Raw genomic sequence first — 19531 nt, 5'->3', positions numbered from 1 at the left:
TCTTCCAGGGTGTGTTGGTGGCACTGTGGGAGAGGACAAGGGGACATAGTTATTGCCACCTCAGTGTTGCCCTAAACACCCCCATGGGAGCCACTCCAGTTGCAGGTAGGGTAGGGGAGTCTTGAGGCTGCTCTAAGTTACACCAGAGGCAAACCATCCCCCTGGAGTCCCAGAGGAGGAGGAGGGTGGCTCAAAACACCTCCCCCAAGACCCAGGCAGACACGGGGAGGAGCCGCACTGAGCGGGAAACAACTCACTGAGAATGATGACGACGGTTTTGGTGAGATTGATCATGGTCTCCTTGTAGCGGGGGTGGAAGCTGGTGTGTTTGGACATGTGCGTTATCTTCCTCTTGACATAGATGAAGATGTGCGAGTAGACCACCACCATGATGAGGAAGATGACCAGGTTGGAGATGGCCCAGAAGATCAAGTAGCTCCTGCTGTAGAGGGGTGCCATGCGGGAGCACTTGCTCAGATCACACAGGCAGTGCCAGCCGTAGGATGGGATGAGACCAAGCAGCAGGGCGGTGACCCAAATGCAGCAGATCAGAATCACCACCCGCTGGTTGGACATTGTGCTGTGCAGCTGCATGGTGAAGACTGTCTGGTGCCGCTCCACGGCGATGGCCAGCAGGTTCACCACGGAGGCGGTCAGGCTGGTGTCCAGTAGGCTCTGCCGGATGAACCAGGTGCGGAGGGAGAGCCCTGCTGTCCGGGGCCCCGTGTGGAACATGAGGAACATGTAGGCGACGCCAGCGAAGAGATCCGCGGCCGCCAGGTTCCCCAGCAGGTAGTAGATGGGGTAGTGGAAGCGCCGGTTGATGATGATGGCGGTGATGACCAGCAGGTTGGTCAGGAGCACGATGACGCTGACTGTCAGGCCCAGAGTAACAACCAAGACATCCTTGGTCCTCCAGTAGGAGGTCAGCTCCTTCTGGCTGTTGTTGTAGAAAAACCCCACACTCTCATTGTCGAAGCAGCGGGTCATCGTCACAGTCCTGCAGGCAGGAGAAAACAGGGTTAGTTCAACCCAGCGTGGCAAGTTTATGGGCCCATAGTTCCTGGGCACCAGGAATATCCTAGGCAGCATCGCATGGAGACCCCCCCCCCCCGGGCCCTCCACATAGGAGCCGCTGCCAGAGGGGGTGCCCCAAGGTAAGCACCGCACCCTTCAGCTCCCCAATCCCCAAACACCCTCCCACAGCCTGCACCCCTCACTCCCTATTGCACCCCCATCGCTGCCCACACCCAGAGCCTGCACCCAAACTCCCTCCTAGAGTCCATAACCCTCCCCCACCTAAACTCCCTCCCACCCCGGCAGGGCCGGGAAAGGCACGTGGACCCATTCTGGGCATCACCAACAATTCTACAAATGTGCTGGCCCAGTAGCATGCAAAGTAGCCCTGTTTCCAATCCCTGAGACACCCACACTGGGACAACACTCTAAGATCTGGCCTACTTTATTGCTCAGTTGTGAAAAACTTCATCCTCCAAGTGCCATGGATAGCAGAGGTAACTGGTGAAGGGAGATATGGGGGCCACATGACCACTCCCCCAGCCTGGGGAATGGCAGGGACATCCCCCTCTTCATCCCAGGCCCTCTCTCTCCCTGCCATTGCTCTACTCCAGCCCTGCCTCTCTCCTTTAGCAAGGCTTTTGATATGGTCTCCCACAACATTTTTGCCAGCAAGTTAAGGGAATGTGGATTGGATAAATGGACAGTAAGATGGTTAGAAAGCTGGCTGGAAGGTCGGGCCCAGCGGGTAGTGATCAATGGCTCGATGTCAGGATGGCGGTTGGTTTCTAGCGGTGTGCCCCAAGGATCGGTTCTGGGACCAGTTTTGTTCAACATCTTTATTAATGACCTGGATGAAGGGATGGATTGCACCCTCAGCAAGTTTGCAGATGACCCTAAGCTAGGGGGAGAGAGAGACACGCTGGAGGACAGGGATAGAGTCCAGAATGACTTAGACAAACTGGAGGATTGGGCCACAAGAAATCTGATGAGGTTCAACAAGGACAAGTGCAGAGTACTGCACTTGGGACGGAAGAATCCCAAGCAGTTACAGGCTGGGGACCAACTGGTTAAGTAGCAGTTCTGTAGAAAAGGACCTGGGGATTACAGTGGATGAGAAGCTGGATATGAGTCAACAGTGTGCCCTTGTAGCCAAGAAGGCTAATGGCATACTAGGTTGCATTAAGAGGAGCACTGCCAGTCGATCCAGAGATGTCATTATTCCTCTTTACTCGGCTCTGGGGAGGCCACATCTGGAGTACTGTGTCCAGTTCTGGGCCTCCAATTACAGGAAGGATATGGATGCATTGGAGAGGGTCCAGCGGAGGGCAACCAAAATGATGAGGGGGCTGGAGCATATGACCTATGAGGAGAGGCTGAGGGAGTTGGGTCTGTTTAGTCTGGAGAAGAGAAGAGTGAGGGGGGATTTGAGAGCAGCCTTCAACTTCCTGAAGGGAGGTTCCAAAGAGGCAGGACAAAGGCTGTTCTCAGTAGTGAGGGATGGCAGAACAAGGAGCAATGGTCTCAAGTTGTGGTGGGTGTCATGTTACTGGATTTTAGGGAAGCAGCCAGATCACTGCTGCCCCCGTCGGGGGGTGTTGGCCCTAAAAGTGGTACAAAGGAGGCCATGTGAGGTGTCAAATAGAAGCTTACTTTCTTCTGATTCCATATATGCTATTCATGTGATTGTATAATGTCTGAGGGTATGTCTACACTACCCCGCTAGTTCGAACTAGCGGGGTAATGTATGCATACCGCACTTGCTAATGAAGCCCGGGATTTGAATTTCCCGGGCTTCATTAGCATAAGCGGGGAGCCGCCATTTTTAAATCCCCGCTGCTTCGAACCCCGTGTAGCGTGGCTACACGGGGCTCGAACTAGGTAGTTCGGACTAGGGTCCTATTCCGAACTACCGTTACTCCTCGTGAAACGAGGAGTAACGGTAGTTCGGAATAGGCACCCTAGTCCGAACTACCTAGTTCGAGCCCCGTGTAGCCGCGCTACACGGGGATCGAAGCAGCGGGGATTTAAAAATGGCGGCTCCCCGCTTATGCTAATGAAGCCCGGGAAATTCAAATCCCGGGCTTCATTAGCAAGTGCGGTATGCATACATTACCCTCCTAGTTCGAACTAGGAGGGTAGTGTAGACATACCCAGAGTGTGAAGTTATAAGCATGTACTTTATATGAGTACTGAATGGCTACGTCTAGACTGGCATGATTTTCCGCAAATGCTTTTAACGGAAAAATTTTTCCGTTAAAAGCATTGCGGAAAAGAGCATGTAGATTGGCACAGACGCTTTTCGGCAAAAGCACTTTTTGTGGAAAAGCGTCCGTGGCCAATCTAGACGAGGTTTTGTGCAAGAAAGCCCCGGTCGCCATTTTCACGATCGGGGCTCTTTTGCGCAAAACAAGACCACGTTGTCTACACTGGCCCTCTTGCGTAAAAGCATTTGCGCAAGAGGGCTTTTGCCTGAATGGGAGCAGCATAGTATTTCCACAAGAACACTGACAATCTTACATGAAATCATCAGTGTTCTTGCAGAAATTCAAGTGGCCAGTGTAGACAGCTGGCAAGTTTTTCCACAAAAGCAGCTGCTTTTGCAGAAAAACTTGCCAGTCTAGATGCAGCTAATGTGTCTCAGTATGTGGCTGAGAAATGGGCAAAGCTCAACCTATGGACATGCTAATGAGCAAGCCGCTATGGAACAATAGCCCTCCACAGGCCAAGGATACACCTCAAGTACGGTGACATATACCTAAGGGCTACCAGCAGGGAGCACAGGGATGGGCCACTGGCCAGGTGACCTCCTGATCCCAGATGCAGCCTCGCAGGGAATCTTGAGCCGGGAAGAACTGTGGACCCATCCAGACATAGGATGCACACAGCTGTAAGCCAGCAGGATGTAAGCCAGCAGCTGTGACATCTCTGCTGCAAGCCTGCATTGAGAACTGGGAGATTTGATGCATGTAATATATGATACTTTAACAACCTTGCTCTCAGGCTTTTCTTTCTTTTAGTAATAAACCTTTAGATGTTAGATTCTAAAGGATTGGCTCAGCGTGATATTGTGGGTAAGGTCCAGAGTGTAAATTGACTTGGGATCTGTGGCTGGTTTCTTGGAACCGGACAGAACTTGTTCAGGGAAGGTGAGATTGGGTTCTAAAACCCTCACCTGTGTATGAGGCCCAGGGCCATCTGGGGCACAGATATTGCTGGAGTGTTGGAGGAGTTTTGCTAGTGAGGCTTCTGGCTGGCCAGGCAGGCAGCTGAGGCGCTTGGTGGGACTGGTTTGTGGCCTATTTGGGAAAGTCCCCAGTCTGGGGGCTATAGAGAGCCCCGAATTTGAGCAATTTGCCCTGAGCAGATGCTCTCAGCTGTGCCCAGACCTGGCCTGGTCCATCACAGTGGGAGAGGTCCACGTTGGATATTAGGAAAAACTATTTCCCTAGGAGGGTGGTGAAGCACTGGAATGGGTTCCCTAGGGAAGTAGTGGAGTCTCCATCCCTAGAGGTGTTTAAGTCTCGGCTTGACAAAGCCCTGGCCGGGTTGGTTTAGTTGGGATTGGTCCTGCCTAGAGCAGGGGGCTGGACCTGATGGCCTCCTGAGGTCTCTTCCAGCTCTATGATTCCTCCTCCAAGCAGTGTGGCCCAGGGGACTACCTGGGCAACAGGGGTCCCCCCCACACTCACCAGTAGCAGCAGGGGACACAGACAACATGGTCCCAGCTTGCTTTGCTCCCTCGGCCGCATTGCTCCACTTCTCACTGGTGAGTGTGGGAGTGGAGTGCACTGGGGCCACCGTGCTCTGCTTTCCCCCCCGTTGCCAGTGAGTGCGGGGGCAAGGGGGCTAGACCCCAGCTGCAGGCACCAACCCCCCCAGCTCCTGAGCCACCCAGAGGCTCTGGTCCTGCCAGCTGCTAGTCCCTTGCCCCTCCTGGCCATGGCATTTGGGGGTATGTGCCCCTCGTGCCCCCCATGCACCACCTATAAAGGTTAGGAGCAGCAAACCCTGGAGAAGTCAAAGGCAAGTCAAAGGAAGAATTCTTCTAGTGACCTACTTACTGCTTTCTGAGCGGGGGCTACTCCAGCGATGGAAGGGCTGCTCCTGTAGACACTGGCTGAGCCGCCCCACAGCAGTGTTCTGAGAGCACCTACCCTATAAACAGAAAAGGAAAAAGCCTTGGTAGGTCAAGCCACACCCTCCAATACCACCACGAGTCTAAGAACAGGAAGCCACATGGGCTGCTAATATAGCAGCCCTTCCCCCACCCCTCCCACACCAGATGTTTGATGCTCCATGGCCTTGTACAGTCTGTGATGCAGCAGGGCCCAGAGGCAGCCAGAGGGCTACAGGGGAGTTATGTAAGCCCGTGGCTAATAAAGGCGTGGTTCCCTGTAGGCTAGGGAAGGCTTCTAGAGGCCAACTGAAGCACCTGTAGCCAATTAAGGCCCTGTGAGGAACCTAATAAACCCGTCAGGCAGATGGGGTGGAGTGAGAAAGGACTGGAGTCTGAAGGCATGTTGCTGAAAGGCCAGAGAACAAGAGGAATGGAGACCCCCCGCCCCCCCCCGCAGCATTAAGGGGTGGGGGAATCCGCACAGACTCAGAGGGGCTGGGGCTGTAACCTAGACCCCTCCCTCACCATGGCTCAAGTAGAGTGCACAATGCCCAGGAATAGAGGCAAGGGATGGCGCTCTGACCCACCTCATCAAGGGGAAGCATGGGACTCACCAGTCATGCCACGCACTTGCCACAAGGCCTTTGCGCAAGGACAAGGGAAAAGCCAATTGGGGGTCTGCCTTAGTGCCAGGGACATGCAGGGGCCCCAGAGCAGAACCAACTCCAGGAAAACTGTGCTGAGAATGCAGCACAACTCCGGAAAGAGCTCAGGCCTGATAAGGGGTTCCCCCTCGGGGTGTCTGCATCCAGACCCGGCAGCCTGTGTGGCAGACAGGGCTGCAAGGAGTGCTGTTGCTCCAGCTGCTGGGCTGCAGAAAGTTAAGAGAAAGCAGAACAAAGGCGCTTGGCAGTTGCACAGAAATCTAACTACGCCTTTGATTTCCTGCAGCTGTTCCTCAGTGCCCCAGCACTGCTGCTCCTGCTGGCCAGTGTACTGCTCTGCCTTTGCTGCTCAGTGCCCGATGGCAATCCCTGCCTGGTCCTAACTGGCCCTCCGCTCCCACGTTTTACTCATGCTGTAGAGGGGATGGGCGCTGCAAGGCTGGTCTCTCAAGGGGCAGCCCAGCACCACGCTCCACAGACTGCTCAACTGCTGCAGCACATCAGCAAAGTGGATCCTGGGGCTGGGGCACTTCTCGCCACCTGTAGCTACACAAGGCAAGGTTGACGGGGGTCTGGGTGACCTCACGCCCCACCTGGAATTTCTTCAAGCCCCCCCCAGGGGGGCACACCCCCCAGTTTGGGAACCCATGTCCTAGAGCTGTGGTCACCAACAGGTCGATCGCGAGGCCTTGACCAGTCGATCGCGAGGTGTCCTGTCCGCCCCGCCCCCATTTCCCTCCCACCCCCGAGAAGCCCCACTACCTACCTCAAGTGAAAATGGAGGTAGTGTCGGCTTCCCAGGATGGACAGAAGTCCTCTAGCTGAGCGCCACTTCTGGTGATTCCAGAAGTGCGCTAGCTCCTCTGCCGGGTGCACTGCAGGAGGGAGCATCGGCTCCCTGCACCGCACAGGAGGGGTGAGTCAGCCCTGGGGCAGGCGCATGCAGGGCTTCCCTGTGCGGGGGGAGGGGAGGAAGGTGTCGGCCTCGGGGCAGGCGCGCGTGGGGGGCTTCTCTGTGCAGCGGTGGATTTAGGGCCAGGCGAGCGGGGCGGCTGTCCCGGGCCCCGCGCATGCGCCTTGGCACCACGGCGCATGCGCTGTGTCAAAGAGGGGGCCCCATGGCACTCTCATCCGCCCCTGTCTCTGTGCAGTGGTCGGCCACGAGGAAGGTGCACGTGGGGTTTTCCTGAGCCACGGGGGGGTTGGCCCCGGAGGAGGCACACGCTGGCTTCTCTCTGAAGGGGGGGAGGAATCCTGGGAGGAGGCAGATGCAGGAGACTCTCTGCCTCCACTGGCACCCCGCCCCTTGTCCCCAGCTACAGAACTCTGTCCCTATTCCCGTCCCCACTCCCCGCACTCTGTCCCCACGGCACCCTGCCCCCTGCTGCAGAACCCTGCTCCTTCTCCTCTCCCCTGCCAGCACCCTGTTCCTTCTCCCCTGCCCCCAGCCGCAGAACTCTGTCCCCACAAAATGTATAATTATAAATGCTTCATTTTAAATGTAAATAGCATGAATAAAAACAGACCATTTATTTCATAACTATAAACCCGTGATTTTAATTTTATATATCACAATAATTTAAAAATAAACTGTTTATCAGAGTGTGTAAGTAAGGGCTGGGGATAGCAAGTGATGGACAGGAGGAGAATAGAGAGGGTGGGGCTTCAAGGAAGGGGCGGGGCTTCAAGGAAGGAGCAGGGCAGTAGATCTTTGCCTGTTCTGAGATTTAAAAAGTGATCTTGGGTGTAAAAAGGTTGGCGACCACTGTCCTAGAGAGACAGGCTCCTGCTGCCTTGCTAGTGTCAGGAAAGGCTGCTCATCTCACTTGGAAGCCTCATGCAGGGTCTGGCAGTAGCTAGGTGGCGGGTCTCTCCTAAGATTCACTTCTCAGCCACTGGGGTGAAGCTGATGGGGAATCAGGTGCCCGAGCTGAGGCAAAGTCAGACCCTAACAGTGGCAGTGGGTTTGTTTGGGAAAAATGCCGACTGGTTTAGAGAGTTCTCCCACCCACACGGCATTAGAGTGCCGACACAAACAGGGCCAGCTCTCAGCGCAGAAATGGGTCTGTAACTCAGCAGGATGTCTGCTTCTAGGGCTAGGCTAAGCAGGGCCTGGCCTGTCCTTTAATGGCGCAGTTACTACAGCTGCAGAGAAGAATCGCTCAGCTACATCTGCACTGGATTTCCCCAGCACCAGCAGGCATGCAACTGTGCATCCCACCTCCAGCGAGGCATCCCCTGCTCCCTCAGCACTGTGCAGGCGCCTGCACACAGGGACTGAGCCCCAACAACAATGGGACGCCCTGACCCCATCCCCTGCTCAGAGGGCTCCAGATCCCCAAACTGTTCTCAAAGCCTTGATTTAAATCCCTTCGGCCACAGGCTACACGTGGGGGCATGTGTGTCACATGCCGTGGCCAGGGACCAGCCAGCAGCTGGGGAGGAGACTGGGGAGGAGTCTGATGCCCACAGCAGGGGCCGGGGCCCCCACCCTCCCAGCAGCAGCAGGACAAGCAGATCAATGACACCAGCTTGCTCTGCTCCCCCAGCTGCATTGCTCAGAGGAGGGGTGGGACCACCTCACACTCACCACTGGAAAGCGCAGAGAAGCAGCCTGGGGAGCAGAGCCAGCTGGGACCACCTTGCTCTGCTCCCCACATCATTGGTGGTGAGTGTGCGTGGGGAGCTGGAACTCTGGCCCCACGAGTCATCACCTGGGGGTGGGGGAAGAGGCAGAGAAAGGGCAGAGCAAGGGTGGTGAGTGGGGAAAGGGCAGAACAGGGTCAGGCGGGGTTGTCCTGGCACACAAGTACTGAAAGAGGCTTATCTTCTCATTTTTAGCACATTTTAAAATAAATCACTTGACTAGAAATATTGTACTTGCATTTCATTGTGCAGTAGACAGTAGCGGGAGTCAGAAACTTTAGTTTGTAGTGGCTTTGCTAGGGTTTTTAAGCTGCCTCTCGTGAACTAGGCAAGTATCTAGAGGAGCTGATGTACCCTCTGTAACATCTCTGGGGGTACTCATGCATCTGGCTGAACCTCAAGCCACAGGGAGTTCAGCAGACCTCACAGGCCTTCTTACTCCCTTTCTCTGCCTATTACCCTCCCTTGCACAGCATCTACTCTCCCTCACCACTGTGCAAGAGCCTTCTCCACTGCAGCTACAGTGCTCCAGAGCAACCTCCCTGCCTCTCCTCCGTGACTTGCCAGAACAAATATGAACTGTCACGTGCCTTCACTGAAACCTCTTTCCTCCTCTCCCCTCCCTGTTACTCGCTGCTATTTTGCTGTCTGAAATATTGTGTTGCAGTCTGCATGGGAGAAGCTGTACAAGATGAAGGTGCCTGTCATCCAGTGTAATTTCAAGCCCCATCATCATTTCCTTCTGCAGCCAACATCCCACATGGAGTGGCACAAAACTGTTTGTATGGAGAAACCAGGGTTTGTGTTTTGCAACCTTTCAGCTGCTCTCCCCTGACACCTGCCTGCTCGGCTTGAGATCAGGATAATGAGGAGTTAATTAAGAATTCTCTCCTCATTAAAAGACTATGAAAGAACAGTCCCAGAAACAAGCAAATGAGATGAGGAGAAGCCTATTACACACACAACCCTACCAGCATCTTGGTTCTCTAAGGTGACAAAGCAGAGGTAAACTCAGCTCAGAGCCAGTGAACAACAGCTGACAATTTTTGTATGTATTTTTCCTTCTTTAGTACTAGCTGCCCCAAACCTGTAAGGCCGGGCTTCACAGAACTCGTCAATCCTCATTGCTCTCTTAAGGTATTGGTTTCCGCATTTTGTGGATGAGGGTTATGGAAACACAAAGGTAAAATGGCTCAGTTACAACCAAAGGGCCAGCCTGATAGAGAAGAGAACAGAACCTCATCCCCAGCCATGAACTGACTTGTAGCTCCCTAGTTGAGTTGATGAGGCTGCTGCCCAGGACTGAAAGCAGAACAAAGTCCAGGAGCATCCCATCCACTCCAGCTAGTAAGCAACACTTCCTCCTTTTCCAGGATGTTCAGAGTCTACCAGTGCAGGGAGCAGAATTTGCCCTGCTCACAATATTGTTAGTAACCCAGTAATGAGGTCACTACAGGCAGTCCCCAACTTACGAATGCGTTACGTTCCAAACACTTGGTCATAACTCTATTTGGTTGTAATTCGGAAATACCCTTAAACGCGTTGCCCGCGCTGTTCGAAAAACTTGACGTACATGGTTCTCAACTCGAAAATATTATAATGGGGTTAATGGGAGGTTGGTCGTAAGTACAGATGGGCATCATAAGTCAGTGTGTTAGTAAGTTGCGGAGTGGCTGTATAGCCAGTCCAACCTGGTTATCAGCTGTGCCCCACCCGCCTCTCCCCACACACCCAGCTAATTGTGCAAACATGCAGAGCAGCTTTTGGAAGCATAGGCACAACACAAAAGAAGCCGGGTTCGAAAGCTCAGCTAAAGACAATCTCTTCACTTACACATATAGCTCGATCACCAGAGAGTCTGGTTGCAGCACAAGCATTTGGGAATTTAACTTAGCACACCTCAGGGAGGTAGGAATGTATCATCATCCACATTTTTACAGATGGTAAACTGAGGCACAGAGCTGTGGTCTGGCCTTTCTAAGCCAGCTACCTTCTAAGCCAGCAGCATGAAGCTGCCCTGGGTTAACTACACCTAGCCAGGTAGAGCGGCCAATGGGAATGTAGGTAGGAATTTCACCAGGACAAAGGAATTGTTCTGGTTTTTCCCTGCTTTTGGGGAGTTCCTTCCAGCTATTGAGGGAGACAGACATGTCTGTCTCTCCAAGAAACAATTCTTCACTTTCTGTAAGTAGGGTGAAGTTTAGATAAATCCATTAGGTTTGATTGTTTTATGGTTTGGGAAATAGGATCTGATGTTTTGGCTTTCTTTTGTAACTAAGTTCTAGGCCCACGGAGTTTCTCCATGAGTATATTATTGTGTTACTTTTCCATCTGGTCATTATGCTAGCACCAAGAATATTGTGATGACAATAAACGTTCTTTCTCTTTTCTTTTTATGAACCTGGGATTGGTTAATGGTGGTGTCCTGGTTTGTACTTTAGGGCTGAGATTTCCCAAGGGATCTCTCCCCTGATTTTTCACATCAATATTTGAGTGGTGACAACGGAGATTTTATCCCCCCAAATCTAGGGTTTTAAGATTTTGGGGGAAATTTTATACCAAAGCCTGGTAGATAAGGTTTTGGGTTACGTTTGCTGGCCCCCACTTCTGCATTTATCGTGCCAGAGTGGGGAAGGAGCCAATGACAGCCGCCCTTGAGCTTCCGCTACCAGTGCATCCTCTGGCCCCACCTGGCCTCCCCCATGCTCCCCGCCAAGCTTGGTAACCTCAAGTCCCTGCAATGCTGTAACCACAAACCCATGCTTGCTCTGCCTTCTAAGCCAGCAGCATGAAGCTGTCCTGTAAGCGTACCTTACACGCTACCATGCAGCTGCTCCAACCACAGCTTGCTTGAGGGTGGGAGCCCGTTTTACAATCTGCAAGGGTGGGGAAACTTAAGACAACTAGCTGACCAGCAATAGGAGGGAATGATAGGAAGAAAGATTAGGGACAGACAGTGAGGGTGCAAGCAGGGCTTAGCTCAATTTGCGTAGATCAGTGGTCCCCAACCTTTTGGGGCTGCAAGGCACCCAGGGGCAGGGCTGCACATGCGCTGCGCACCCAGGGGCAGGGCCGCCCATGCGCCATGCACCTTGCACCCGGGGCCAGCACAGCGCACACGCAGCAGGCCTGGGGCAGGGGCCACGCACGCGCCGCGCAACCGGGGGCAGGGCCTCACATGCGCCATGCACCCGGGGCCGGCACAGCACACACGCAGCACACTTGGGGCAGGGGCCACGCACGCGCCGCGCAACCGGGGGCAGGAGCTGCCCATGTGCCACACGCCCGGGGGCAGGCCCGAAAATGCCCCGGTGGGCGCCATGGCGGGCACCGCATTGGGCACCAGTGGCCTAGATTATTTTGAGTTATGTCAATTGCGTATGTAAACAGGGTCTGAGCTTATTTCAAAATTGGGAGCATCTACACAGCACTTACTGTGAAATAGAGCACTCTTCCTCCGACTCCCCTTACTCCTCCTACAGGAGGCAAAGAAAGAAGTCCTCCAGCTTGACAGTATTTCAACATGGTTTGGAAATGACACCCACTGTGTAGACGTGAAGTGATTTCAAAATAACGTTGCTATGTAGACTACCCTGAGAGGAAACCACTGGGAGAAACAGACAGCCAGGGAGCCCCCGGGGATGTCTCTTTGGGAAAGGAATTGGTTAGGAGCTCCCATATCTTCACACACCAGCAAGGACGGGCCTATATAAGCAGCTCCCTTGTCAGCCATTTGCAAAATCTTAAACCAGCCAAAACAAAGAGGGAGACTTTAGCAGAAGAAACAACAATACACTTCTCTGCAGAGTGCCCTGGGGAGGGGGAAAGAAGGGCACACCGTACTTTGTACATCGGCCAGCTGCACACACGGAAAGCAGGGTTTAAATGCATTCGTTTCCATGGAATTTTGCTATGAAAGGGTTTCAATCTACCCATATTTTTTCCACTGTGTACAACATAAATGCTTACATACTGTGAGGAGTTCAAGAGAGAGAGAGAGATACATCTTTCAACAGTATTCTCTGAAACACCAACTCACACACCTCATGCAAATTTTGTATTATTTCTGTCAAAAGGATACTGAAAATAACAAAACCACATGGGTGTTAATGCGTATGGCATCCAGACCTCAATCAGACAAAAAGTATACTGAGACAACATTGTCTTGAACTTCCACCAGATAATGGAGACCAATCATATTTTGTCCAGAGAATTAAGATTTTGGCCACTATCTATAAGCCATGCTCTTATAGCCCTATTGCTCCCAGGCAGGGATAGTCAATTATTTTTTGTCAACGTCCAAATTTCTTGGTCAAGATCCTGACTACAGAGAAAATGCAGTAAATGTTTCAGGGTGTGTTCAAAAACAGCGGGTGATCTGGGTCCACATATTGATTAACCTGGTCCCAGGCTATTAGAGAGCCAAACTGGGTGAGGTGACACCTTTTATTGGACCAACTTGTGCAGATGGAAAAGCTTGTCTCCAATAAGATATATCCCCTTAGCCAGCCTGTCTCTTCAGAAACTCTCTGACAAGCCCAATAAACTTTGCTATGCACACCGCATGCTTTCATAGTTCCCTGGGTAACTGCAATGCCCAAAGCGACCGGGCAACAAAATGGCAAATTAAATTTCATGTTGATAAATGTAAAGTAATGCACATTGGAAAAAATAATCCCAACTATACATACAGTATAATGGGGATTAATTTAGCTACTCAAAAGAGAGATCTTGGAGTCATTGTGAATAGTTCTCTGAAAACATCCACTCAGTGTGAAGCAGCAATCAAAAAAGTAAACAATGTTAGGAATCATTAAAAAGGGGATAGAGACTAAGATGGAGAATATCTTATTGCCTCGGTACAAATCCATGGTACGCATACATATTTGTTCACCTCATCTCAAAAAAGATAGGTTGGCATTGAAAAAGGTTCAGAGAAGGACAACAAAAATGGGTAGGAGTTTGGAGCAGGTCCCATATTAAGAGAGATTAAAAAGACTGGGACTTTTCATTTTAGAAAAAACAGAAATCCTGTGGCACCTTAAAGACTAACCAGGGGCGACCCTAGACTAGCTGCCAGCAAGTGGCACCCTAGGAGAACCATGCAATCAGCGCTCCCACCTCCAAACCCCTCAATGATATTGCGTCACCATTGGCGCTCCGTTTAACTTGGCGCCCCAGGTGACCGCCTATATGGACGGGCCACCCCTGGGACTAACAGATGTATTGGAGCATAAGCTTTTGTGGGCAAAGACCCACTGCATCAGATGCATCTGTTAGTCTATAAGGTGCCACAGGACTTCTTGTTCTTGCAGATTTAGACTAACACGGCTCCCCCTGATACTTTTCCATCTTAGAAAAGAGGAGACTAAGGTCTATGATCGAGGTCTACAAAATCATGACTGGTGTGGAAAAAGTGAATAAGGAAAAGTTATTTATTTGTTCCCATAACAACTAAGGGTCGCCATATGAAATTAATAGGTGGCGGGTTTAAACCAAATAAAGGGAAATATTTCTTCACACAGCGCACAGTCACCTTGCCAGAGGATGTTGTGAAGACCAGGACTTTAACAGAGTTCAAAGAAAAACAAGATAAATTCATGGAGGTTAGGTCCATCAATGGCTATTAGCAGGATGGGTAGAAATGGTGTCCCTAGCCTCTATTTGTCAGAGACTGGAAATGGATGACAGGAGAGGGAAGACTTGATTCCCTACTCCCCCTGGGGCATCTGGCATTGGCCACTGTTCGAAGACAGGATACTGGGCTAGATGGTCGTTCTTGCCTCAACTTCCCCCTCACTGAGAGCAAAGCCCTGTTTTCTCTTTACCCAGCTGCATAAGAAGAAAAGAGCCCTGGTCTGCATGCATTGTATCCAAGTACGGAAAACCAGTTCTTTAGCATTCACCTAAATGACAGGGCCTTAAGCCTGGCGTCAGGGCTGTAACAAGTGTGGAGCAAGCAAGGTACTCGCCTTGGGCACATCATAAATTGGGGCGCAAAGACGCAGTCAATAAAAATAATAAGCTGCAAAAGTAAAAAGTGCAATGGGTGCTAACCTAAGGAGAGGCGGCACATAATTAATATTTTGCCCAGGCACAGAAATACCTAGTTAAGGTACTGCATGGTGTTAGACCAGGGCTGGACAAAAGGGCTTCTACACAGCCCTGCCCACAGGCCAATCAGGGCTTGCGGACGCCCTGCAAGCAGCTCAGCACTTAGGCACTCCCTTGCAGGGCAGGGTCAGGGAGCAAGAGACTTCAGTGCTTTCCCCCTCCCCAGGCCCTGACTGACCTGGGGGCAGCAGGGGGAAGCACACAAAGTTTCCTCCCATTGCCAGGGACCTGGGTATCTAGAGGGAACCGCCAGCTGGTGGTTCTCTGGGGGGGGGGGGGGGGAGTCAAAGAATTTGCACGCTCCCCCACCCCCAGGCCAATCAGGGTGGGGAAACATGGAAGTGTCCTGATCCCGCCCCTTCTGGGGTGACTTGGGGCCACTTCAAAAATTTCTGAAGTGGTTCGTGGTCAAAAATTATTGCCCACCCCTACTTTAGACAAACACACGCTGGAGAATATGGCAAGATTCACAGAGTGTTGCCAACTTTCTCTAACACGCAAGGAAGCTACAGCCTAAACCTCTGCAAGCTGGTGACCTGGGTGGAGTCCCAGGTGTTGACAAGTAATTGCTTATGTTCCTGGGAGCTTCCCTGACATCTCAAGCACAGCTCTGCAATTAGGAAACCAGCCTTGGAGAGCAGGCTCCAGGGTGGAGATCACCACAACCCATCATTACACACAACAGACTAAACAAAAGGCTTCCATTTGCTTGCAGCTGGTGCCACGAGGAGACACGGGTTTCCTGGTTTCCGTGGATGGCCATTCCCTTTCTAGGCAAGGCCTTGCAAAGCTTGGTGTTCACTGGCCGGCACTTATTTGGTAAAATCAGTGGCAGCTGACCACCATACAGTCCCAAACTCTCTTCGCCATCATATCACCTAGAATTCATGTGGTTTTCTCCCTTTACCCAACTGTGGCTAGTAATAGACAGAAATTCTCCCTTCGCACACTCTCCTGCGGCTATCACTGTTAAGAGGTCCTCTCCAGAGCTGCTAGCCCCATACATGTTTCCTCCTCTTCTACGCTCACAACTCTGACGCATTCACAGCAAGTTCAGACTCATTCTTTTAACAGAAAATAAAAATGCCCACACCTCCTGGCTTTTAATACTGGAAGGAGCAGCCTATCTCCTTCGGGTTTGGGAAGGCATGGGGTGCACATGGCTGGACCAGTGCTAGCCAGTGTAGTCTGGAAATGATCAGGGATGACTTGCTCCTGCTAATAATCACAGTCAGTACTGCTCAAACCAGAACCAGTTCCCTTCTCACACGGGTCAGGCCAGCTTTCTGAATAGCGTCTGCTGCAATGCAAACAGAAATTCAAAACTCTGTTGTTTTAAAAAGAGCTCTTCATCACTACAGCATTTCACTCCAAAGCGTAATCTTACCTGAAAGCACAACCGCTGCACCCCAGAGAGTTAGCACTGGCCTCCCCACCACAGCAAGCCAGAGCTGCTACGGAGCAAGGAGATCCCTGGGGGAGACCGCCCCATCCTTGGGAGACAGAGGCTCCTCCAAGCAGAGGCAGCTGGTGCCAATAGGAAAGTTTAAGAGAAATGTTCGAGCTCCGCAGTCTCTCAGGCAGCTTTGAAACACGGACTTCTGAGAGGGGACTTTGCAAGAGCCCATCCTTCTTTGTGCCCTCCCCTAGGCGGGTCTTACCAGGCGCAGGCATCCGCCAAGCTGGAGACCTGATCCACCCCGTAATCCGAGTCTTTTACTGCTTCACGCAGGCTGCAGATCACGTTCCCCGCACCTCCACGAGAGCAGGGACAAGCCGCTCTACGCTCTCGGCTCCGCGTTTCTGCTCCCTGCATGGGTGGGCGCAGCTCACGGGAAATGTGTATCGGGGCGCCGGAGATGGAGTTCTCTCCGCTCCCACCCTCAGAGCCTCACCGCGCGGTAACCTTAATGCCAGGGCTGGACTCCGATCTCTCCAAAGTCAGGCGTGGTGCAGATTGTCCTCAGCAGAGCTTCCTCTAGAGCTGCGTTCCCGTGCGGGGGCGTGAAGAAATTCCAGGGGGGGCCGCCAGGCGACCCAGACCCCCCAGTTTTGCTGCTATTTTTGTTTTTCAGCCTGGGTTCTTTTTTTGGTGGGGGGGGCTCAAGTTTTGCTGCTGGGGGAGGGGGCGTGAGAGTTTCTCAAAAATCGAAAAGGGGACGTGATGCCAAAAAGTTTGGGAACCACAGCTCTAGAGACACCAGCCTTTGCCCCAAAGCCTGACCTGGGACTGCTCCTTCCTAGGGAATGTGCTCTGCTACAGCCCCAATAGTCACCTCCACATCCAGGCTGCATGTGGGAATCTGGCCCTCCCACCCCTTCATGCTGTAATTCCACTAAGGGGTGAGAAGACACAGGGGAAGGGGGAAATGCACATCCTGGGGCAGGGGGGACTAACAAGGGACCTCTCCCCTTTGCACCTCTCAGAGGGAAGCTCCCACGGGGGCGGGGCAGACCCTTTGCATACTAAAATCACCTCACTTCTTAATGTCAGGAGATCTGAGAGCGATTTGTGTAAAGCCAAGACAGAAAGAACCCTGAGACTGTGTGATGGACCCCCCCCCCCCCATGCTGTATGAAATGGACTCATGGACATGAATATACATAACTCAAAGGTGGTTTGAGCAAATTATTTCGTGTAACCCATCCATCTTCATGACATGATCTGCTGGTTTGGTTTATCTTACTCTGTTGTATGTACCATTTGTGTGTGTAAAATTAGACATGAGGGCTGCGTCTAGACTGGCAAGTTTTTCCGCAAAAGCAGCTGCTTTTGCGGAAAAACTTGCCAGCTGTCTACACTGGCTGCTTGAATTTCCACAAGAACACTGACGATCTCATGTAAGATTGTCAGTGTTCTTGCGGAAATACTATGCTGTTCCCGTTTGGGCAAAAGCCCTCTGGCACAAATGCTTTTGCGCAAGAGGGCCAGTGTAGACAACGCGGTATTGTTTTGCGCAAAAAAGCCCCGATCACGAAAATGGTGATCGGGGCTTTCTTGCGCAAAACTGCGTCTAGATTGGCACGGACGCTTTTCTGCAAAAAGTGTCATGCCAATCTAGACGCTCTTCCGCAAATGCTTTTAACGGAAAAACTTTTCCATTAAAAGCATTTGCAGAAAATCATGCCAGTCTAGACGTAGCCAGGGAGTGGGGAATAATTTGTGAGTTTCAAATGTGAATGAGAGACATGGAGGGTGTTACCCTCATCTGTTAAACTCTCTCTTTTGTCCTTCACTCTAAGCAATGGTTGGTAGGGAGGGGCCTCAATTCTTTAACAAAAAGAATAGGAGAGGGGAAGCCTGGGTCTTTTGGCTCGGCTGCACCTGAAAAAAGGGGCCAGGGACCTCAGGGCGTGGAAGACAGCTCCGGTTTAGAGTGGCAGCCGGAAAAGAGGTTTTAGGGTGAGTTTAAGTTTGCACTGAGGTTTCAGTGGAGAATTAGCCAAAGCAGTTTTGTTTCTTTTGATTTGTAACTTACTTTGCGCTGCCTATTTTCACTTATTACCTCTTAAATCCTACTGCTTCAACTTAGTAAAACCATTTTTCTTTTCAAACCCAGTGTAAGGGATTGTTACCGGGAGGGGGGGGGGGGCAACCAGTGTGCACATTCCCTCTTTCATTGCTAAAGGGGGCTCACCTAATCCTTTGGGGTCTGATCCCATCTGGGGGGTGCTCTCTCAGGAGGCTGAGCCCTAAACTGCACTCTCCTTGGACCTGAAGTGGTTCAGTGTCTGTGCTGCTTCTTGGTGGGGGCAGGGACCTCAGCTCGGGGCTGTCAGCACCCCAGGAGGTACCCCAAGGGGTTGTCTGTGACCGCCCCCCATCACACTGTGTGTGTCTTCCCCTGGAACAGCTACCCCGGAAATCATTTGCCTTGAGAGTCCTAATGAGACCTCGCACTTCTGATAAGCTTTTCCAGAGCTGTTGGGGTGTCTGCAGAATGAAATTCTACACATGCTGGCTCTGCAAAGGTTTTCTTTCTTTAAAGCACTGTAAGTGCTGCATTTCATAAACAGTTTAAAAAACCAAGGAAGAGGTTGGGTGAATTTAACCAAATGCACAAATTCAGGAATCCTACCAATTATAAATGCGCTGCCCCAACACAGCATAGAGAATCCAGTTTTACTAAGTGTTTACCTGTTGGAGATACATCTGGAAATCTGCTGCTTTCTTCTAGACAGCTGTACATCGTAGGTGATTGCCTTGTTGTTTCTAATAATTTTTTAATCTGGTCCTTCCCAAATTGGCCTTTCACAGAAGCCATATTTACCCTGCTAGCAATCCTGCTTTGCATACTGAAGCACAATAAAAATAAAAGTCAGAAAGGCGTGCGAAAGCTATTGCAAATTTCTCCCAGTCCAAGACAATGGAGATGAGCCAGGCTCTGGAGTTGAAGGGAGGAAATCCACAAGCAAGCAGCTAGAGAAAGAACAGCTGTATATGCTGAGCATGGGCTGCTCTGGAGAAAACATCACAGCTTGGAATCCCAATGTGAGACCCTGGATAGTTGTAGAAGTGAGCTCTGATTACATGAAAGGTAGGGGGAGGGGTGGGAGCAGGTCTTGTAAGTTCCACTCTAATCAGCACAACTGGTTTTAGATGACTTGTTAGTGTCTCATTCTAAAAGAGCCACACCTGGGACACAGACCAGATGAGTATATAAGGCCGTGAGGGGTCTTTTGGGGCTGGAAACCCACAGAACAAAAATCAGTTGGGGGGGGGGGGGGGCGGCGCCCAGGCAAAAGTGAGATAAACAACCTCCCCTCACTGACATGGCCCCCAACTGAGAAGCAGAAGCACACTCCCCCCATTCTCCTTGCATGCCAGAGCCTGGTTTTATGGGCCTCCTGAAGCTCGGGGGTGAGGCCAAAAATGAGGGGCTCAGTGTGTGGGAGGGTCTGGACAGGAAGGTGAGTGGAGGAGCGGCTGGGGGTTGGAGGTAGGGTGCAGGAGCAGAGTGTGGGGTCT

General features: G+C 51.7%; 1 protein-coding gene across 5 annotated transcripts in view; it reads right to left on the bottom strand.

Moving 5' to 3' along the window:
- LPAR2 (lysophosphatidic acid receptor 2) overlaps positions 1–19531 on the bottom strand; it is a 63361-nt gene that overhangs the window by 30854 nt on the left and 12976 nt on the right. Inside the window, exons 1-3 of one of the 5 annotated variants that reach the window (XM_075902469.1) lie at positions 18701–19012; positions 5082–5175; positions 258–1000 (exon numbers count right to left, since the gene is read on the bottom strand). In XM_075902469.1, the coding sequence (XP_075758584.1) occupies positions 258–990 (733 nt within the window). In that variant the 5' untranslated portion in view covers positions 991–1000; positions 5082–5175; positions 18701–19012. Of the gene's footprint in view, positions 1–257; positions 1001–5081; positions 5176–5299; positions 5324–15949; positions 16184–16223; positions 16482–18700; positions 19013–19531 lie in introns of those variants that run through there. The other 4 variants (XM_075902468.1, XM_075902467.1, XM_075902471.1 and 1 more) reach the window with 4 other exon arrangements.

This window comes from Pelodiscus sinensis, chromosome 19 (assembly GCF_049634645.1).
Source record: "Pelodiscus sinensis isolate JC-2024 chromosome 19, ASM4963464v1, whole genome shotgun sequence".
NCBI classification, from domain to species: Eukaryota; Metazoa; Chordata; order Testudines; family Trionychidae; genus Pelodiscus; species Pelodiscus sinensis.
The sequence above is the reverse complement of the archived record's forward strand: the minus strand, read 5'-3'. Positions and strand labels throughout refer to the sequence as shown.